The sequence below is a fragment of the Lissotriton helveticus genome, chromosome 9 (genome assembly GCF_964261635.1).
Source record: "Lissotriton helveticus chromosome 9, aLisHel1.1, whole genome shotgun sequence".
Lineage (NCBI taxonomy): Eukaryota > Metazoa > Chordata > Amphibia > Caudata > Salamandridae > Lissotriton > Lissotriton helveticus.
Window position 1 is genome coordinate 271,444,548 of NC_136070.1, and position 22,174 is coordinate 271,466,721.

At 43.6% G+C, this 22,174-nt stretch overlaps 1 protein-coding gene across 1 annotated transcript in view; it reads right to left on the reverse strand.

Moving 5' to 3' along the window:
* Positions 1-22,174, reverse strand: part of NOXRED1 (NADP dependent oxidoreductase domain containing 1) — a 282,269-nt gene that overhangs the window by 82,941 nt on the left and 177,154 nt on the right. The window contains exon 6 of the mRNA XM_078659966.1: positions 16,816-16,996. Coding sequence (XP_078516092.1) covers positions 16,816-16,996 — 181 coding nt within the window. The remainder of the gene's footprint in view (positions 1-16,815; positions 16,997-22,174) is intronic.

Genomic DNA, 22,174 nt, shown 5'->3' on the forward strand with positions numbered 1-22,174 from the left:
CTACAGAGTTTAATATTCATGTATTATTGATTTTCCTGTAGACCTGTTCATGTATTTGTACTACAATCTTATTGCCTCTTAACTTATTGATAAATTCAATATTTTCACACATACCTGGTTTTTGTTTGTGTTTTATGTATGCATTTTATGTTGAACATTAATGTGTATCATTCAGTAGAACATATCAATATTGAGTTACTCCATTATAGGACCATTGATTTGTCCTTCTGAGTTTTCTATAATTAATTCAAAAAATATATTCTTTAAATAATCTCCTTTGGAGGCACCTCCTACCTTTTCAGGTGCATACACTGACTGCAAGTTTGCCTGTAATGGTACATTATATTGAGAACTCTGGGTTCCATTTTTGGAAGCCCAGGTCTTCCTGGTGAAGGCGTGAGAATTAGAGGATCCAACTCATATCAACTGCACACTTATATCTTCTGCAGATGGTTCCCATCACCATGAAAAGTAATACCTATGGGCTCATGTATATAAACATAACGGGGTATGATCCATTAAGGCCTACTCAAGGGGAGGGATCAATGTCAGTAGTAGCTTCAATTCTGAATTTGAAACGAAGGAAAAACGTTTTCGTAATTTCAAACATTTTCTTATTCAGCAACCGAAGGGAAACCTAGATTTTGCACTTACTTGGCTGCCGCTTCCCCTAATTATTTCCAATCTTCCTTTCATTCAAGGCTCCCGATTCAGGATTCAATCCTGGGCTGGATATTCATGCAATCCTTTCATTGTTCAAACCGGTCCTCACGCCATTATTAGCAGTGCCGACACGGTTCCATGGATGGACATGGAATCTTCCGGGCACACACTTCTGGTTCTGGATCCTCAAACTTTCTTTGTAAAAAATGTTTTTTTGTCATTTTCGTATCTTTTGAATTATGTCAATTGTGTTAATAGTTTTATGTATCTGTGTCATCTGTACCAGACAGATAAGATTATCAAAACACTGTAAAATATAATTGAAAATAAGTTAATGAAATAAGAAATTAGATAAATACTCGAATACACTAGATTCATGTGTATGTTGTGTTCTTTCGATTCATATTTATTAATGGCCATGTGGGGCTCAGTATAGATTTTGTATTATGGGCTCATTTATAGCCAATTTGGTGGCTTGCCAGCCCGCCACATGTGCGGAGACTATGGCCCCCATTCAATGGTGGAAGACCGGCCCTATTTAGACATCCTTACAAGGTTTATGCCTTCAGTAGAGCTCAGACATGAGTCCCTTGCTCACTGCTCCATCAGGATTCAAGCAAGCCGGGCCGACGACGGCTGAAATGCCAGAAACCGGTCCCCGGAAGCTTGTCTCCTTTCTGGTGAAGAATTGGCTTGGTAGTTTGGTCTGCCCTGTTCCCATGATGCACTGGGCCAGGGACAGACTAATTTGCATATAGCCAGGTTCTGAGCTGGGATGGGGCAGTGAGCTAAATAACGGTGATGGATCAAGCCCTGATCTTTGGACTGGGTAAGAGTGGTCTGCTTAATTCAGACACTCTGTTCATCACCACCCCCTTTTCTGAATCGTTTTTGGCCACTATAGGTGTGGCAGGGTATACTCAGACATGAGTCCCTTGCTCACTGCTCCATCAGGATTCAAGCAAGCCGGGCCGACGACGGCTGAAATGCAAGAAACCGGTCCCCGGAAGCTTGTCTCCTTTCTGGTGAAGAATTGGCTTGGTAGTTTGGTCTGCCCTGTTCCCATGATGCACTGGGCCAGGGACAGACTAATTTGCATATAGCCAGGTTCTGAGCTGGGATGGGGCAGTGAGCTAAATAACGGTGATGGATCAAGCCCTGATCTTTGGACTGGGTAAGAGTGGTCTGCTTAATTCAGACACTCTGTTCATCACCACCCCCTTTTCTGAATCGTTTTTGGCCACTATAGGTGTGGCAGGGTATACTCAGACATGAGTCCCTTGCTCACTGCTCCATCAGGATTCAAGCAAGCCGGGCCGACGACGGCTGAAATGCCAGAAACCGGTCCCCGGAAGCTTGTCTCCTTTCTGGTGAAGAATTGGCTTGGTAGTTTGGTCTGCCCTGTTCCCATGATGCACTGGGCCAGGGACAGACTAATTTGCATATAGCCAGGTTCTGAGCTGGGATGGGGCAGTGAGCTAAATAACGGTGATGGATCAAGCCCTGATCTTTGGACTGGGTAAGAGTGGTCTGCTTAATTCAGACACTCTGTTCATCACTACCCCCTTTTCTGAATTGTTTTTGGCCACTATAGGTGTGGCAGGGTATACTCAGACATGAGTCCCTTGCTCACTGCTCCATCAGGATTCAAGCAAGCCGGGCCGAAGACGGCTGAAATGCCAGAAACCGGTCCCCGGAAGCTTGTCTCCTTTCTGGTGAAGAATTGGCTTGGTAGTTTGGTCTGCCCTGTTCACATGATGCACTGGGCCAGGGACAGACTAATTTGCATATAGCCAGGTTCTGAGCTGGGATGGGGCAGTGAGCTAAACAACGGTGATGGATCAAGCCCTGATCTTTGGACTGGGTAAGAGTGGTCTGCTTAATTCAGAGACTCTGTTCATCACCACCCCCTTTTCTGAATCGTTCAGTAGAGCTGCAGCACTGAAGGCACTCATTATTTACCGAGTGGACACCAGGTTTGATGAGCCTGGTCGGCAAAATGAACAATTGTTACTTACCTGTAAACAGGTGGTTCTCCAGTATTGGTGTCTTTCATAGATTCACATGCTTGAATATTCCCCGTCGTCGAAGTGGGAGTCCCACGGTAAATAAAATAGCAATAATGCTAAATATATATATATATATATATATATATATATATATATATATATATATATATATATATATATATATATATATATGTGGTGAGTGTCGTCCTCAGCTTGATTCAGCTCAGCATGTGCTGCTAAAGGATAATGCGAGACCCAATTCTTGGTGTTTAAATATTTATTGTGAACCCAAACACCAGTTTGCCACGACGCGTTTCGGCCAAAGCCTTGATCACATGACGAATATATATATATATATATATATATATATATATATATATATATATATATGAAAACATAATACATAATAAAAGAAGAGGAAATACAACTGAAAACCTCCAAAACAATTCCTACATAGGAATGTATGGTAAAGAGAAAAAACCGCTTGTAACACATTAGTGTCATGTTAGTCCAAAGTACAGCTAATCAGGCGCAAGCACCCTCTAGAACCTTCTCCTCAGAAGCTCAAGCCCTCAGATTTTCGTAGCACCAAGAGACCCAGAGTGCATGAGGAGAAGAGAGCCTCTGAGGGGAGGAGGGTGGGTCGCATGTGAATCTATGAAAGACACCAATACTGGAGAACCACCTGTTTACAGGTAAGTAACAATTGTTCTTCTTCAGTATTAGGGGTGTCTTTCATAGATTCACATGCTTGAATAGAATAGAAAGCAGTAACCTCCGTAGAGCTGAGATTGCTAGGCACATATGGAAAAAGCCAAAGACAGTAATAATACAGTCATGTAAACATTATTAGCAATCACAGAAAACACCAAGGAGGGGGGAACAGAGGCTCACCTTATTTGAAAAGATGACGAAGCACTGCCTGTCCCACTGTGGTATCCGCTTCATTGATGGCATCCAAACAGTAATGCTTGGTGAAGGTGTGCCTGCTGGACCATGTCGCTGCACGGCAAATCTGATGAAGTGGCACACCGGCAAACAAGGCGGTGGATGAAGACATCGCCCTCGTAGAATGAGCCCTCACTGAAGACTGCAATGGTTTGCCAGCTTGTTGATGGCAGAAGGTAATGGCTGAAGAAAGCCAACGGGCAATTGTTGGTTTGGAAACTGGATGCCCCTTACGCAGTCGTCCGTAAGCAATGAACAGTTGATCGGACTTGCAGAAGGAGGCAGTTCTGGCAATGTAAAATTTAAGGCATCGTTTGATGTCCAAAGAATGCAAGCGCTGCTCCGCCGGAGACCTTGGGTCCGGAAAGAAAGTTTTTAGGAACACAGGCTCATTCAGATGAAAATCCGTAGGCACTTTAGGTAGAAAAGAGGGGTTGGTGCAAAGCGCCACGCCGTTAGGTTTGAACTGTAGATAAGGAGGCTTGATAGTGAAAGCGTGAAGGTCGCTCACACGACGAGATGAAGTCAAAGCCAAAAGCAGCGCAACCTTTCAGGTGAGGAATTTGATATCCGCCCTATGGATAGGCTCAAATGGTGACTTCATAAGTTGAGATAGGACAACATTGAGGTGCCAAGATGGAGGAGGGCGCCGAACAGGTGGGAACTTTCGGAAGAGCCCTTTGAAGAACTGGCGTATGATTCTGGACGAGCAGAGGGAGGAAGAGCCATCGTGTCGGAAGCGAGAGATTGCAGCTAGGAAAACTCTCAGGGTAGCATGTGAAAGTCCTGACTGAGCGAGACTTAAGAAGAACAGAAGAAGTTGCTCCGGAGTGGAATGGATGGGATGAACATTTGCTGCCACGCACCAATGACAGAATCTCTTCCACTTGAGTTTGTAAGTTTTGATGGTAGACGGAGCCCTAGCATGAGCGAGGATGTCCCTGCATTCCTGAGATATGTTCAAGTCTGCGAATTCAAGGTGCTTAGGTTCCATGCCGACAATTGTAGCGTGGAGGGATCCGGATGGCACACTTGGCCCCTGTCCATCGTTAGGAGTTCTGGACGGGGACGCAGAGGAATGGGCTCGCACTGGGACAGCAGAAGCAATTCCGAAAACCATGCCTGTCTGGGCCTGTGAGGTGCGATCAATAGAATGTGGCAGGGCTGCCTCCGCATCTTCCACAGCACCCGCGGTACTAACGGAATCGGCAGAAAAGCGCAAGCGAATAGATTGCACCAATCGATCAAAAGGGCATTCCCGCACGACCTGGGGTGGGGATGCCAACTTGCGTAGGACGGGCATTTTCGATTCTCCGGCGTTGCAAAGATGTCTAGAGCTGGGCGACCCCATCGGTGGAACACAAGATCCAGAGTCGGCTGGTGCAGTTCCCATTCGTGTGTCGAGGAAGTGACCTGCTTAGAGAGTCCGCCAGGATGTTGGACACACCCGGCAGATGGACAGCTGTCAAGGTGATCTGATGACGGAGAGCCCAATCCCAGATTGACTGGGCCAAGCGAGACAGGTGTGGAGACTTGGTTCCTCCCTGTTTGTTCACGTAGTGCATGCTGGTGGTATTGTCCGTTTGGATAAGCACTGACTCTCCGTGAACTATTGGTAGGAATGACTTGAGCGCTAGGAAGATCGCCATCAAGTCTAGCCTGTTGATATGCCACGTGCGTTGGGGCGGAGTCCACTTGCCTTTGATGGATAGGCCTTGGAGATGAGCGCCCCACCCCTCCAGAGAGGCGTCCATCGTGAGCGTGAGATCTGGTGAGTGAACGAGGAACGACGTCCCCGTCTCCAGATTGGTTGGCTGCACCCACCAAAGCAAACTCCTTCTCATGCGGGCTGTGACAGCAACTAGGTCGTTGAAAGACCCGGAGACCTGACGCCACTGTAAGTCCAGTTCCTCCTGAATGGGACGGGTTCACAATCTGCAATTTGGGATCAGTGCAATACAAGATGATGCCATCCCCAAAAACGACTTTAACGTCCGAACAGAAACGGACTGTCTTTTTCGAATGAGGGAGACCAGACGAAGGATCTTCTGTTGCCGCTCGTGCGAGACGAACGCTTTTGATAGTTTCGTGTCTAGGATAGCTCCCAAGAAGTTTCTGGTTTGCAGAGGCGCAAACTGTGACTTTTCGACGTTGATGGCCAACCCCAGGGACTGAAACACCTGCTGACAAAGACGAGTGTCCTGACATAGTTGATGGTGGGATGGAGACTTGAGGAGGCAATCGTCCAAGTATGGAAAGATTTGAACGCCTTGGAGACGCAGGTGAGCCACCACAGGGGCCAGTACCTTCATGAACACACGAGGAGCTGATCGTAGTCCGAAGGGCAAGACCTTGAACTGATAGTGCGTTTGTCCCACTTTGAAATGCAGGTACTGGCAATGTTGTTGCATAACCGGGACATGAAAGTACGCGTCTTGAAGGTCTATGGTGGTCATGAAATCCCCGCTGGATAGAAGACGCTGGATTTCCAGTAATGTCAGCATGCGGAAAGATTGGCTCTTGAGGAAGTGGTTGAGAGCCCTCAAATCTAGAATGGGTCGCCAATCTCCGGTCTTCTTGAGTATGAGGAAGAATCGGGAGTAAAACCCCTCTCCTCTTTGATTCACCGGGACCACTTCGACTGCACCCTTTTGAACAAGAAGACGGACTTGATGGTAAAGCTCCTTGAGGTGTGGAGGAGGAGGGCCAGATGGTGGAGTGCGAGGAGGAATCTTGACAAACTCTAAGGTATGACCCCTTCGTACAATGTCTAAAACCCAGCGGTCCGAGGTGATGGAGGACCACTGAGAATAAAACAGAGAGATTCGACCTCCAACACTTTGGGGATGACAAAAGTCATTGGCGCTTAGGAGTGGAACCGCGATAGGAGGACTTTCCCCTATAGGGTCTGGAGGACTGCTGACGATTGGACTGCTGCTGAGTGGATGCGTAACGCTAGTTGCCCTGATTGTAGGAGCGGTACTGTTGTCCTCCTCGAAAAGTGGAAGAAGTGCCGCGTCCGCGCGCACCTCGAAAGGGCTGCTTCCGGAATTGCAACGTGCCCAATGACTTTGCCATATCGGTGTCCTTCTTAATGGACTCCAGAGCGTCATCTATGTGAGATCCGAATAGCGATTCACCATCATACGGCATATCAAGTATCTTGGATTGGACTTCCTGCCGGAAGGAGGTGGATTTTAACCAACCCTGGCGTCGGAGGGCAGCTGCACTTGCAAGCAGACGGAAGCTGCACAGTCGATCATTTCTTCCGATGCTCTCTGCCCATCCTGAAGAATCTGCTGAGCGTCCGCCTTGGAAGCCTCAGGTATTAGATTTACTAATGCAGATATGTCCAACCACATCTGCCGGTCATAGAGTCCCAAAATGGCCAGGGAATTGGCTGTTCGAACAGAAGTGGAAGCCATGGTAGAAAACTAGCGGCCAATAGCGTCTAGGCGCCGACCCTCTCTATCGGGAGGCGCGGTGATTGGAGACGCTGGATTCCGGGCTCTACGCTGTGCAGCTTGAGTTACTACTGAGTCCGGCTTAGGGTGAGGGATCAAGCATGCCGGAGAACCGGTTGGGGCCTTGTATTTCTTCTCAAGGCGCGGTACTTGAGCAGGTAACAAGTTTGGAGCGTGCATGAGTTTAATTCCCTCCTTCCAAACAAAATCGATTATTGGAATTGTGTGGACCTGCTTGTAAGGCTTATCTTTAAAATCGTAGAGGAAACAGTCCTCCTCCCGTTGTGTTCTAGGTAATTTGAAACGCTGAGCCGCTTGATCCATTAGTAGATGAAAACTGGCGATATCTATTGGTGGTGACTCACCAGAGTTTCCTGGCTGAGGAGAGGGCGTCTGCGTTCGGTAATCGTCCCACTCCGCCATATCCTGTTCGCCTGCATCCTGTCCGAATCCTCAGTGACCTCTCCGTCCTCACGTTCTGGAACCGCCTCATCATCCGCATCCTGCGGATAAACAGTAGTATGAATTCTGATGGACGTCTGAACCTGGGGCGAAGTTGTGGGCGGTAAAGTTGGCGGAAGAGACGGTGGAGGCAGTGCAACGGCAGCAGGAGATTGTAGAGGAGTACCTTGCGGCGTTGCTGGGAAACGACGGTTGTACTCATCCAGCATATGTTGGAGATTTGAGATCAATGTCAATGGTATTGTAGCCATAGGTACTTGGACCAACTGTTCCTCAGGTTGAGACTCTTGGTCTTCGCCATCTTTGTCAGTGTCAGACTCCTGACATTTGATAATCAAATCAGAGGGATTATGGGCTGCCCCAAACGTGTCACCTTCATTTTCAGACTCAGTGTCATGCTCAGAGGTAGTGGCAAACATTGGAGAAGGTGGTTGCGGCTCTGGAGCAGATAACTGTTGGCACGGAGCCTTACTGCGACGATGGGATGAATCAGCAGTGCTAGAGGATCCTGAAGTTTTCAAAGGCAATGAGGCAAAGGAAGCCGGTACCACCGTCGACGGTGCCGTCGACGCTATTGTCAACTGTGCTGTTTTGGCTGTCGACGAAGACAATTTAGAAGAAACCATCGTCGACGGTGTGGCCGTCGACGGAGTCGTCGTCAGAGTTACCGTCGGCGGGCGATCCATTGTAGACGAAGTCGTCGACGGTGCAATCGTCGACGTAGGCAGAACCTCCGTAGACGGAGCCCTCGTCGACGGGGCTTTGGTCGACGGAATCTTAGTCGACGACGAAGATTTCTTAGAGACCTTCGTCGACGAGGAATCTTTCTTCTTCGTCGACGAGGTGATGGGAATCGCCGACGAGACAGGCTTGGAAGGCAAAGAATCTCTCGTTGACGTGAAGGCTGTCGACGAGACCGTCGTCGACGAAGTAAAAGCTGATGTCGTCGTCAGCGTCGTTGTCGACGATGAAGACATTGCGGTTCTCGTAGACGTTCCCGTCGACGACGGAACTCCAAGAGGCGTGGAAACACTCCTAGAGGCAGCAGAAGACGCCTGAGAGCCAGGTCTCGTGGGCGTAGTGGTAGTAGGAGTGGTAGGAGACACCACAGAAGCCAGAGGCAGGGCTAATTTCTTCTTTTTGAGGAAAGGAGATGGAAAATCCTGTACACTTCCACGCTTAGAGGCTGCTGTAGAAGGACCCGATTGAAAACTTTCTGCATCTGACAGAGCAGAATCCTTGTCCTTTAGACGTTGGAGCCAAAGGAGAAGACGGCCTTCTCTGTCCTTTAGAGTCTTTGTAGAAAAAGGTCTACAGAACTTGCAGCTGCCAACTTCATGATCAGGGTATAAACAATAAATACACTTCTGGTGGGGGGTCCTTCTCAAAAAGGTGCAGCTTCCCACAAGAAGAGCAAGGTCTGAATAAAGACTTCTTACTTGACATGTTGAGAAAAACTGGAACTAGAAGATTTGAGGCAAAGAACTGAGCAGAGCTCAGGGAGACTCCCTTCACACGACGTGCGGTAGAAAATCTGAGGGCTTGAGCTTCTGAGGAGAAGGTTCTAGAGGGTGCTTGCGCCTGATTGGCTGTACTTTGGACTAACATAATGACACTAATGTGTTACAAGCGGTTTTTTCTCTTTACCATGCATTCCTATGTAGGAATTGTTTTGGAGGTTTTCAGTTGTATTTCCTCTTCTTTTATTATGTATTATGTTTATATATAACAGGTGATATCTACTCCCGGTCGCCCTATTATATCCGCGATTAGGAGTATGAATGAAAACATGTCCAAATATGTAGACTTTTTTTTGCAACCCCACATGATCAATCTAACATCTTACCTAAAGGATACTACAGACTTCTTGGCTAAGATTGCAAATGTAGAATGGTGTGACAATTATCTATTCCTTGTAATGGACATTGAGTCTTTATATACATCTATTAATCACCAACAGGGTATCAATGCTTGCAATTTCTATCTTAGTAAGCGTGATATATGTTTTCGTGATCATAATTAGGGCTCCCGGTTTTATGGTATTTATTTTTTTTGCGATTTCCGTCTGTATTTATCCATATTTATTTTTTGGACATTTTTTCTGTATTTATCCACATTTATTTTTTCCACAAGCAAAAGACGACGCTACAGCTAGTATTTTTCCACATTTATTTAAATTGACAATGCACACTTGCACTCACCTAAACTAGCGATTTGTTGTGGCTTTAGCAGTGCTTTAAATGGTCCGGTACTGAGCAATTTGAAAAGGAGAATACCTGTGCTTCTCAGTTATACTATAAAAACACTTTAAGATAGTGTACAAGCACTTATCAGAAGCAAACATGTATAGTGTACAAGCACTTATCAGAAGCAAACATGTACCAGCGCTTCTGTATTTCCATCTAAAGCCAGCTAGAAACGTTTGCAATACATTTTTTAAATTTGTTTTAAATAGGTTGTGTTTAGTCAGCCCCAGTTATGAAAATGAAAACAAAAGTGTTCATGTCACATGACAGGCCTGTTTACAGACCAACATTAGTGATACAGACTTACATTAGTAGCAGCTGTATTTCACTTAACACGCCAAGCTTATGTATAAACATTTGTTATGCACACATGCATGTCATGTAACATAACAAGCCTGTGTACAGGCTTAAGTTACTAACACAGGTGCCATAGCATGTCAGATCATAGTGCAGTTTTATGTTACAAGCAATGCTGCATGCCAACCCTAGGCTTACCTATATTGCACTTCATCAATTACGCCTCAAAGTCTTGAAATAACTGGTGTTACTATTACACAAGACAATGCAACTATTTTTATCAACTTTGGGAGGATGAAAGTCAAGGCAGCGAGTCTGGACTCGAATCTCTGACTAAGGCTGCACACAGATTTTCTGAGCGGAAGCATGAACTCACTAGTGAGTAGAAAAACAATTAGAACAGCAGGAAAACACGCAAATGTGGGGGATTGACATATGCACACAGTAAAGCCTTAAGAGGAAAAGCAGGAGGACGTAATTAAAATAAAATCAACTTGGCCCTTATAGATGGTTTTGAAACAGCTGACAAGCACTTGCTAAAAACCATTGGCATAAAACTCGGCAAAGAGAAGAACGCTTCACCTTGCAAAGGAGTTTTAAATCTTTGTGGGGCTTCTAAAAATACCACAACCTCTCTTCGTTCGACTCCCTGATTTAGGAGCTAGACCATATTGACCTTTGTTCGCTTCCTCTCCGTGAAACTAAACATCTTGAACCTGCTCTGCTACCGCATACTTTGCCAGAGAGGGTGATATATGGGGACATGCATTTTCGAAGTGAAAAACAGAATGACCCCTGTATTAATGATTAGTGTATTATGAAATTACATTTTTAATCCATAGTAAATGTCGAGAACGACATGGAAGCTGTTTAAGAAATCTTATGTGATTGTGCAGGAAAAAAATGTAACAGCTCATTTTATGATGAGGGGTTTGTTAAAAATAACTTTTGATTAAACATTCGGTTAATGTGTTTTCTCCAAGGAGTCGTCCTTGGAGAAAACACATTAACCGAATCATGGGCATGCAGATTGTCACGGGAAAACATTCATTTATCTCCTGCTGCAGCACTGCGAATTGATGTGTTTTGAACGTGCACTGTGTGGGGCTTGGGTCAGGAGGAGTCAGGGAGCTTTGGGGGAGGCTACCGCATGAGGTGGAAGAATAATAAAGCCTCTTAACAAGTAAATGGTCTTCAAAAGACCTGTGAAGTACTCGGGTGCGGCTGTTTGTGTGCCCAGGAAGGAATTTCCAGAAGCAGGAAGGGGGCCTGAAAGGTTAACTCTGGATTCGAGCACAGCAGTATTTTGCCGTTTTTTACATATAAATACAGACAAAGGAAAAAAAAATTCCGTCTGTATTTATATGTAAAAATCCGTTTAAACGGAAAACCGGGAGCCCTAATCATAATGCAATGTTGATGGAAATGATCAGAATATGCCTCACTGCTAATTTTTTCCGCTTCCATGGTAACATCTACCAACAGCTGCGTGGTGTGGCAATGGGCTCGTGCTTTTCCCCCAGCTACTCATGTTTACATGTGGGTTGGTGGGAGGAGCACTAGCTCAAGACCACGCACGGGCATTGGTTAAGTAACATCGTCAATTATTGGCGCTATATAGATGATGTTTGTATAATCTGGAGGGGTACAGTTAATGAGGCCTTATCTTTTGTATCTGATCTCAATACCAACACTTTGAATCTTAGATTTACTGCTTCCATCACCTCAGACTCAGCAGAATTTCTAGATGTACAGCTGTATATAAAAAATTCCAAATTGGAGGCTCGATTACATCGCAAATATACAGCGGGTAATTCGATCTTACATGCCCGAAGCGCTCATACCCGACACACCATGTTATGTTATGTTATTTATTTTCTTCTATAGCGCGCGGCTACTCCGAAGAGCATCCCGGCGCTTTGGCAAAGAGAACTGGGTACAGAGTGACAACACAACAACTACAAACTGAAGAAAAAACCAAAGAAAACCCCTATGCAGAAAAAAGCCAAGTTTTTAATTCCTTCCTAAAAGCGACAAGGCTATTTGCCCTTCGTAAAAACAAAGGTAGCTCATTCCAGCCCCGCGAAGCCAGATACCGGAAAGCCCGGCCTCCAGTTCTGGAACGCTTGATGGCAGGCACAGCCACTTTAGCCAAGGAAGCAGATCGCAGAGCCCTGCTAGGCAAATAAAAAGAGAAGCGTTTCCCAATGTACTTGGGACCAATACCGTGAAGGGCTTTAAAAACCAAAGTTAGGCTTTTAAATAGGATTCTCTTAGAGATGGGCAGCCAATGCAAAGCTTTGAGTAACTCGGCGGCACTGGCCCGTCTCGGGAGCCCGAAGATGGCTCGAGCCGCAGAAATCTGCACCACTTGCAGGCGGGTCAAAAGATATTTGGGTAGACCCAAATAGAGGGCGTTCGCATAATCCAAACGCGACCCTATTAAAGCCTGCACAATGGTTTTTTTGTGGTGAAGTGACAGCAAAGGAAGAAATTTCCTAAGCATCCTGAGAACGCCAAAGCATTTCCCTGAAAGCCCGATGATATGGGGCCTAAAGGATAGGTCACAGTCAATCAGAATTCCAAGGTTTTTCGCCTTAACAGAGGCATTGTCCGGGGGGAACATATCCTGTGGCCACCAGGCCTTCCAGCTAGGATCGGGGGTACAGCCAAAAAAAAGCAGCTCCGATTTATCGGAGTTGCATTTAAGGCCATGACACCGGAACCACTAGAAAACGGCATCAAGACAGTCCCTAATCCGTATGCCGTCGAAAACCCCACCTCTGTCACATGTGAACAGAAGCTGGGTATCGTCAGCATAGGATATGATCTGGGCGCCAAAGGATTCCGCAACCACCGCCAGAGGGGCTATAAAGATGTTAAACAGCATGGGGCTAAGAATGGAGCCCTGGGGCACCCAAACCTCTAGCGGCGACATATCAGCAGAATAAGGGGGCGCCCAGATCATTTGCCGGCGGCCGGTCAGAAAAGATTTAAACCAGCTCAACACCGTCCCCCGTCAAAAGTGTCCCATATGGGTAATTTAAGCGCATCTGTAGAATTTGTAGTGATGCTACAACACTTGATGAGTGTTTAATGGAGTCCAAACGCAGATTTTTGAATAGGGGTTACACTGAACAAATTTTGGACCAAGCATTAGTTAGAGCTAGGTCACTAGATCGTAAATCCCTACTTGCTCCGAGCAATTCTGATAATGTCATTCCAGAATGCTCAGTAAGATTAATTACAACTTTCTGTGTACAGGAACGCAAGATATGGCGCATCATTTGCAAGGAATGGCCTATTGTCCTGACCGATATCATTCTAGGTCCCATTCTACCTGTTATCCCTGATATTACTTTCAGGAGGGCTCCTTCAATGCGAGATGCATTGGATAAACCATCGCCTGAGATTCTTCCAAAAAAACCTTGGTTCCACAAAACAGGATTTTTTAAGTGCACTTCCTGCCGTGCTTGCACGTTTGCAAAAAATACTACCCACTACACGACTGTATTTAGTGAGGTCCCTGTGCCAATTCGTGAACATTTAACTTGCAGGTCTGAATATGTGATCTATAAACTAAGATGTACCTGTAATCTCGAATATATTGGTAGCACGAAACTTCCGGTGCATAAACGCATTCTGCAGCACATACGAGCAATTGTTAACAGTGACGAAAATTACCCTGTGGCAAGACACTTTCGATCTGTTCATAACAAATTGCTAAAAGATCTGGAATATACTGTCTTGTGTTCAGTGCCCCAGCCCGGACGGGGTGGGGATAGGGAAAAATTGTTTCGACAAAAGGAAACGCACTTTATACTAGCATTGGATACTAAGGCCCTAATGGGTTAAATTTAACGGAAGACCTTAATAACTTTTTGTAAATCCTGCCATGATAGTTGTCTGATTTAATAGTGTCTTGGTTACTGTCTAAAATATTTGCATATTTTTTCTGTGGAATGAATTTATACCTTTTGGGTCATCGGCTGATGATCATTATTTTGACATAATCATATTTCTACAGTTCGATATATCTTTTTCTTTTTTTTTAAAACTGCAAGCTTTATATAACTGTCTTCACTGTTTACTCGGCTGTGAGTATCATTTTAATTACACTTATGAATGTTAATTTCATCATTCAAAAAAAAAAAAAATTCTTTTTGAATTGGCACTTTATGAGCACTAATACTGACATACCATATGAATGAATTATGTCCATAAAAAATTTACTATTAAAATGACCTAAACATATATGACAGGCAATTCTGGAGGTTTATAGATTGCAGGATAGTTATAATGAATTTATTAATATATATATTCTATAGAGTGACATTTGTCAAAGACCTGTATTTATGTTTGTAGTTATGAACTTTTATTAGGACACTATGTCGTCATTATAATAATTTTTCATTTATTGCAAGCATGTTTATATAACATTTTAGATTATTCATTCATTAACTGTTTTGCTTCTAATCTAATTTTTCCTAAAATATGTTGCCTCTTATAATTTCATATTAAGTTTTTGAAAACATCAATTGAATTCTTGGTCTTTATAGTAATGTAACAATGGAGTCTGTTTGTATTTTACAAACGTACTTTTTGCATTGGTCTGTCTTTTATGTTTGCTATTTTCACTGTGTGATTGTGCACTTTTTTGATTAGTCCCACTTTTATGTTTACTATAAATTGTCTGTTCCCTCTGAGCGCGTTATGTGAACAAGCCCCCTTGAGGAGTGAAACGCGTCTTCGGATGGGCATTTGTCCCTTATTTTCTTGAAAAATAAATCATTATAATCTTCTACGCTTTTGAGGATTTGAACTTTCTTTGAAATGGCTGTATCGTAATACAGAGGTTTGCGCGAGGTCCGCACCTGAAGGAACTCCGACTTTCAGTGTCGGAACAGGACTGTTGGTTTCATATATATATATATATATATATATATATCATTATTGCTATTTTATTTACTGTGGGACTCCCACTTCGGCGACGGGGAATATTCAAGCATGTGAATCTATGAAAGAAACCCCTAATACTGGAGAAATTTTGTTTTCTGAAAAACAAATCCTAAACTTGGAGTGATTTAAAAAAAAAAAATCAGAATGGCCCAACATGCAGGAAGTTTTCTCCCTCTGCATGACAGCTTGTGTGTGTCTTCCCATGCTCAGTCCTGGGTAGGGAAAATGAGTTACAGTCGCTTCACTGCAAATAGGGTGGGGCAGCCTTCACTGTGACCTAGTGGCACAGTGGGGGGCTGGCTGTCAGGCCAAAGGTTCACACCAGTGGCCCAGGTGAGTCACCGCTGGTGCGAAACTAGTGCCTACCCCAACTCTACATAGAGAGCTGGGAAGCCATGAGTTTGGCAAGACTAGAGCACTGCTGATTGCTGGTGATGTTCCAGCTCCTGCAAACATAAATGACCCCATACATAATTGACTGTCATGATTAACTGCAAAACCACCGCAAAGATGTACTCTAACTACTTGTTGGAATTTTGAGCAAGCACATGCTATTGAAAGTAAGAGAGTCAAAATGTGCTGTTATGGCTTAGCTAAATTGTTGACTTTTTCACTGAGTGGGATATTGGTATTCAATCTTTTAATATGTAGTTGAGCTAAACATCAACAGACTCAATTTGTCCTTTACCTGGCAGTACATTATTTGTAGCTTCTGGCAAGCTGGAGAGTACCAAGTTGTGCATGAAGATTACACTATTTCTAACTTGAATGTCACCAAAGCAGTTGCTTAGAGGTTGATTAAGAGGATGCCCTTTCACAAACGATTTAGGACTCCCTGAGGCTGCAAGCTGCAAACCTGAAGTAGAATACAATATTTTCAACTTTTCAACGCCACACTAGAGCAACTTTGGGGATAAGGGACAAGGTCAACCCTGAAGGAGGGCTGACAGCCTTCCTGTCTCTGTTCAACCAATATGATCCACTCCCAACTTAACCCAAGCTTTCACCACCAAGGGAATGAGAAAGGGTTACAGAAATTGGACTAATGTATAAAAAGGACACTACTAAGCCCTTTGAACAATAAAAAGCTGACTTCAGCCTAGCTGAAAAAGAATAGTTCTATTATTGCCATGTTTGACATTCAGTATTCAATCTGACCATAAAGAAAAGGGTGAATAGACCTTTGAAGAAGTTGTTTATTTAGGGTAAAGATAATACCAAGCGCCTAATCTCCAATCTCTACTTGAGGGTTCCAGGAATTATAAGCAGACGCTTTACCAAGCGAAGAGCAGAAGTAAAGTGTAGCCATCATCGCCTTGCATTTAAAGAAGAGCACTTGCACTCTTCAGGGTAGAGTAGCATCAAATCAAGGAATATTAGATCTCAGTTGGAGGCTGTCTGCAACAAAGAACGGGGGGAGGAACTAGGTGGGGAGAGTGTTTGTGGAGATTCAGGGCATAAATCAAGACAGAAAGGTGCCAGAATGGAAGGGATGGATCTTACTAGCTTGTTTCCACAGATTTGGAGTATTGTGCAGGTATGGATACATGTTAAAAATTCACTAAACAGATTTAACCTAACACTGTAGCTGCTGAGGCACCAACAACGCACACTAATGGCTTCTTTCAAACTGTAAAGCTTTATCAAACGAGTCCAGATGAATCACTGTGTTTAATATGTTATTGAATCATTTTAATTCTGGTGAGATGGCTAGCCCTATTAAAGAGGAAGAGACGGGTAGACATGAAGTTGTAGAGAGGTTGTTACCTGGGGATGGGTACAGCAGAGACCAGGCTGTAGACTATGCAGGATTCTGGAAGGTGCGTGCGTAATTCTGAACAGAGGCTAGGCAAATGGGATGGCAGGCAGCACAGGAAGATGACGTCAGCCCAGGCAACCACACGCCGATTGTTGTAGAAACAATCCATCCCTAATTCTTGAAGATCCTCTGGAAAAGAGAAGACAGAATGGTAATATTGAGAATGCCAGAAAAGAGTGCGTAGACAGAGACCACAGAGAAAGAAAGAGCAGATACAAACAGTGCTTAAACGTGATCTTGAATGGCACTCATCAAAATGATGCCATCAGTGCAGTGTAGTTTTTAGCCATGGTTGTCATATAGAACAAAAAGCCAACCACAGAAGTTTACCAATGTTATAGTAGTTGGAGTCCATTGGCCCTTACGCATATGCATGTGTGTGTGTTTTCTTGCTTGGCAACATGCATTGAAAGTTCAGATATTCACACATCATGCCGTGTCTGTTGACATTCTAATGCGTCAGAATCATCACATATGTGCCATCATGCACACATCACCAACACCACACACCCCATCATATCCACAATAGCAAACACACAAAACTAAACATTCATCTCAGACACACATACATATGAAATGTGTGAGGGGAGAATATGCTTTCTGTGTTAGTATCACTGTCATTGTTTGTTCAAAGCTTCTAGCAGCTTTACAAATATAATAGTTTATGGTGGACATTTCCCAACCATTAAGAGAAGCAGCTGCATAATACAAAAACGTAAGCTTGCTTATTCAGAACGGTGTTTCAGATTGCCTTCTAATTACAACAAGAAAGTAAAGAATGTCTTATAAGGTTTTATGGATGGAGAATCTTCTGCATTGCAATTGAATACAGTGGGGGCCTATTCACAAAGGTAAACTTAGATGTGAGTAAATCTACACATGTACATTTACTATTACACTTATGAGTAACTTTTCTTCTTTTGGCTATTCAACATTTCTAAGTGTAAACTTACTCAAAAATGTAGACTTACATGTCTCCAGCCCTGAAATAAAGGAGGAAGACAGTAAAATCATCAAATATGACTGCAAAGTTACTACTAGTAGTAACTTTACAACCGTATTTAATGTTTCGCACACTTGGCAGAGACTTCCACAAACAGGGTAAAGATTTCCATGTGGTAAATGTTGGACCCGGAATTACCGGTCCACTTAGGGTAGCCTGGCCCAAGCGGTAAGACCTAACTCCAAGGCGAATAGTAATGCTTGCGTCACACCCACAGCAGTAGCCCAGCGTACTTTCACAAAAAAATGACACCACACCTTGTCTTAGTGGAAAAAGTAGAAAAACTTTATGTTCTCTTAAGGTCGGTTTCTAGTTGCATTCACATACATGTCTCATCATTTTTCAACTACTATACTGCACTATTGAGTACATTTTAAATGTAATTGATAATAAATATAAGTATATTAAATGTAAAGTATTTTTTAAAGATTACCTTCATGTAGGTATTTATTGCATACTGCAAATTACTAAAGGTTATGTACAAAATTAATTTAATTTAATTAATTTAAATAAAAAGTTACATATATATATTTAAACTGAAAAAAGTTCATAAAATGTAAAACAAATATTTACAATTCGTTTTTTGATTTTGAAAATAAATTACATTTATATATATTTTTCGAAAATTTAAATAAGCTAGCTTATTTTAACATTAGTTCCTATGGGGTCCTATGTTAAATATCTACCTCTATTATTTTTTGTGGGAAGGGGTTTCAGTAGCTGTGAGTGGCTACAGTTGGTGCTTTGCTTACGCCAGCTCTTAGCAGGAAACATTTATGTCTGTTCTGGGACATATTTCGCTATAGTATCTTCACAAGTGCAGTTTGAAAATAGGAAAGGGGTAACTCTTTGGTGGGCTGATGCATGTCCCTCTCTAAACCTCTACCAAGCCCTCCCATAACCCTTCCTTACTCCTCCCAAACCCCTCCCATTTAGTTTTAAACATTCCCCATTTTCCAGCCACTCCCACTTCTCCCTCCCACAGTCACTACTAAAACGTATACATGTGCAGAAATCTCCCCTTTCAAACATAGAGCTCTACACATATAAAATAGGAGATGCGAAGGCATAGACTCCCGCATGGAGGTTTGTTAATAGCATATTGTAGTTACTACTAAATGCCATTTGTTAATAGACGCCAACACATCTAGGTGTGGTTATTTTAATAACTCTAAAAACATGAAAACTCAGGAAAAAAGTCAAATGTATCCCTCCCACCACCAACGCTAAAGTTTAACTACTAATGCCATTGAGTGTGGCAAAATACCTGTAGCCTAATGGTTGGAATTTGAATATTTAGAATTATGAAAGAGATACTTTTGGTAGACAGATAATTGCACAACGTAGATGACCTATATTTGAAAATGCAGTCGTTTTTGGGCTATACTTATAGCATTCAATGAAATATTGTAATATTAAACTATTTTTGGGAAATAGATTGAAACAAAGGGAGAGCTGATTAAATAGCAACAAGCAAGAGGTGGTAGGGGGAGGAAGGAAAATAAATGCAAAAGGGAAGGGAGCTTGATACTTATCGATCTAAAGAAAGGCCTGAAAGAAATCAGGAATGAGGTCAGTGACAAGGAGGCAAAGTCATGAATCTCAAGAAGACAGGGAGCATGGCAGAACACCATGTAGTGCCTACACATGGAGGATCAGCTCCCTTGAGTGATTCAATTATCTTAAAAATATCCTATCTGAATCTGGTTTAATCATTCATTAAATTGTACCATAAGGTTGACAAGTACCACTGAAGAGATTCCCATTAAAAAAGCAGGCAGTAACTCGACACATGTTGGGTGACATCGGTGCCTGATCATACTCTCCATAGCTACTGGTGCACTACAGATCTGATTCCTGCTGCTGGAGATGGTCGCTGCAAAGTGTTGGAGCAATAGAAGGGCATTCAGTTGGAGTAGATCAGAAGAGGAAAAAGAGAGTAAAAAAAAGAGGATCCTGGCAAAGCACCTCTTGGGCTGACCCCTGAAGACCCAACTGATGATGCACTCTGAGAAGGTAAAACAGACTGGCCAAAAAATCCTGCCATCGGTGATAGGAGTTCTCAGTTCTAGTATCTTTAGTGTACACTCTGCTAGCTGCAAGTGGACAGGATAGCAAGATACTGAGATACCTATGGTCACATCATATCCTGTAATTTGCCAGTGAGGGCAGGACCAGCATGGTCGCCTTAGTGAACTGGTACTCCTTGAGCTGGACCCCTGCTGTCCATCAGTGGGATGGCAGAGGCTCAGCATCACAAACAGCATGGGCCCTGGGCTTTGATCAGCTGGGTCGCATCAGTAAACAAATCACTAAAGTGAAGCAGTCATCATCAAAAATGCCTGGGGAGCCCGCATGGGCTGTGTGAAGGAGGATGGTATTACCTGCTGGGGTCCTAGACAGTGTTGAAAGTTCTAATTGCTGCTAATGTGCTCCAATTACACTTAAGATGTGGCACTAGCAAAAGATGGAGGTAGAGACTCGGAAAACCCATATGATCACAATGGTCACATACCTAGGAGCAATGTGACCCATTGCCATATCGGCAACACATTGATATATTATCAGGATGCCAACAGGCCCTCCTAATACCAATCATATCACAAAAGTTTAGTTTAGCTTGCTCACAAGTGAAAGGAGTCCACATCTCAACTGGTGGAAATAGCATCCCAAGAGGATATCAATGGACCATAATAGAAGAAGTCACTAGCCCTGCCACACACACAGGGATGATTGATCATTCCCTTGCAGAGGGTCACCAAGCACTCTGTAAACTTCAGTCTCCGATTAACCTCTTGCTATAAAGGGACAATTTTAGCCACTAAAAGAATACTTTAAAGACCACAATCCTCTGTGGGTGTGTGGTGTGGGGGCCTCTGGTGTTGCACACTGCTTTCTGGGCCCGTAACCCTGATTACCCGGGGGGCATCCTTACTGGGGCAAGCCCAGGTGTAAGAGAACTGGAATACATCACCTAGTGCTGCCTTCCCAACATGAGGTGAAGAATGATATTAGTACCAGAATGACTAGGAGAACCACATCTTCTGTGCAGAAAAGTGGTCCACCATCACAGGCTTTTACCTGAAAAATATTTTGCGCCTATTATTAATTGGTTGTGGGTTGGTAATGCACAGACTAAGAGTTCAAATGTTTAGATAGCTATGTATGGTCTGCTGCCATAGTGAAAGGCATGATGCATGATGGCGAGACAGTTACAAGACATGCAACTCCAGCAAGTAGGCAGCAGATCAGTTGGGTACCCTGGCCCTTGCAGAATAGCGACATACGTTGCCCGATCCTTCAAATAGTGATGTCCTGATTGCAATTAAAGACATGAGTGCCTTGCTGTAGGTGGGGATAAAGGACGTGTCAATATGTCACAGGTGTCAATATGAAGGGAGTTGATCTAAAGAGGGTGTTTGAATGGACCGCAGAAATCGAAGTTAACTCAGCTCAACCCACTGAAGAAGTTGTCAAATTGCGGTCATGTGCAACCAAGAGAATGGAGGTATGGGCTGAGGACAAAGATGATACTTACTATCTTAGCAATTACCCCATAATGGACCTTCTGGGAAAGACTGATGACTGAACTATGACACTTTTCATTGATGACTCAATCACAAATCATCTTAAACTAGAGGTCTTCTCATATTAGTTTCTAATGCAGCATGCCCACACCACAGAGCCCTAGTGATATTACCCTCAAGGGGCAATTTCCAGAGCAGAGATTTTCCCCCTACTAAACCAGAGTTACAGGAACACAATACCAGCCTGGAGAAATTGGCCTATTAGATACGGAAATACAGAAATTTTGCTGTTTTTAGATTACACTCAGCAGAGGAGGTGCTTTGAAACAGTGAGAAAAATAGGTCAGGGACATGTAAATAAAGTACATGCTCCTCTTTTCTTGGCTGATCCTTAGCAGGATTGTGACTGGTTGGAGACCAATTGAAAGGAAGGCAATGTAACCACATTCTCCTATGCAACCCAGAACCTCCAACAGCTCAATGCACACAGACACATAGAAACTGAGGTCACACTCATCAGGGTCCATGTCAAGGAACCCACAAGGGGGGGATCTGATGTGGATTGATGTCAGTTAATAACTGAGATTACTGTGGTTTCACAATGTCACATATTTGGATGTGTGTAGGTACCTCTGCAGCTTCAACTATGACTTAAGATGTGTTGTATGATACTTTCGATCTCTGCTCTACTGAGGATGTTGTGAACGTATCTAGGACCCTATTTAAATATTCCCGATTTATGCCCTTATGTGGTTATAACAAATCATATCCTTATAA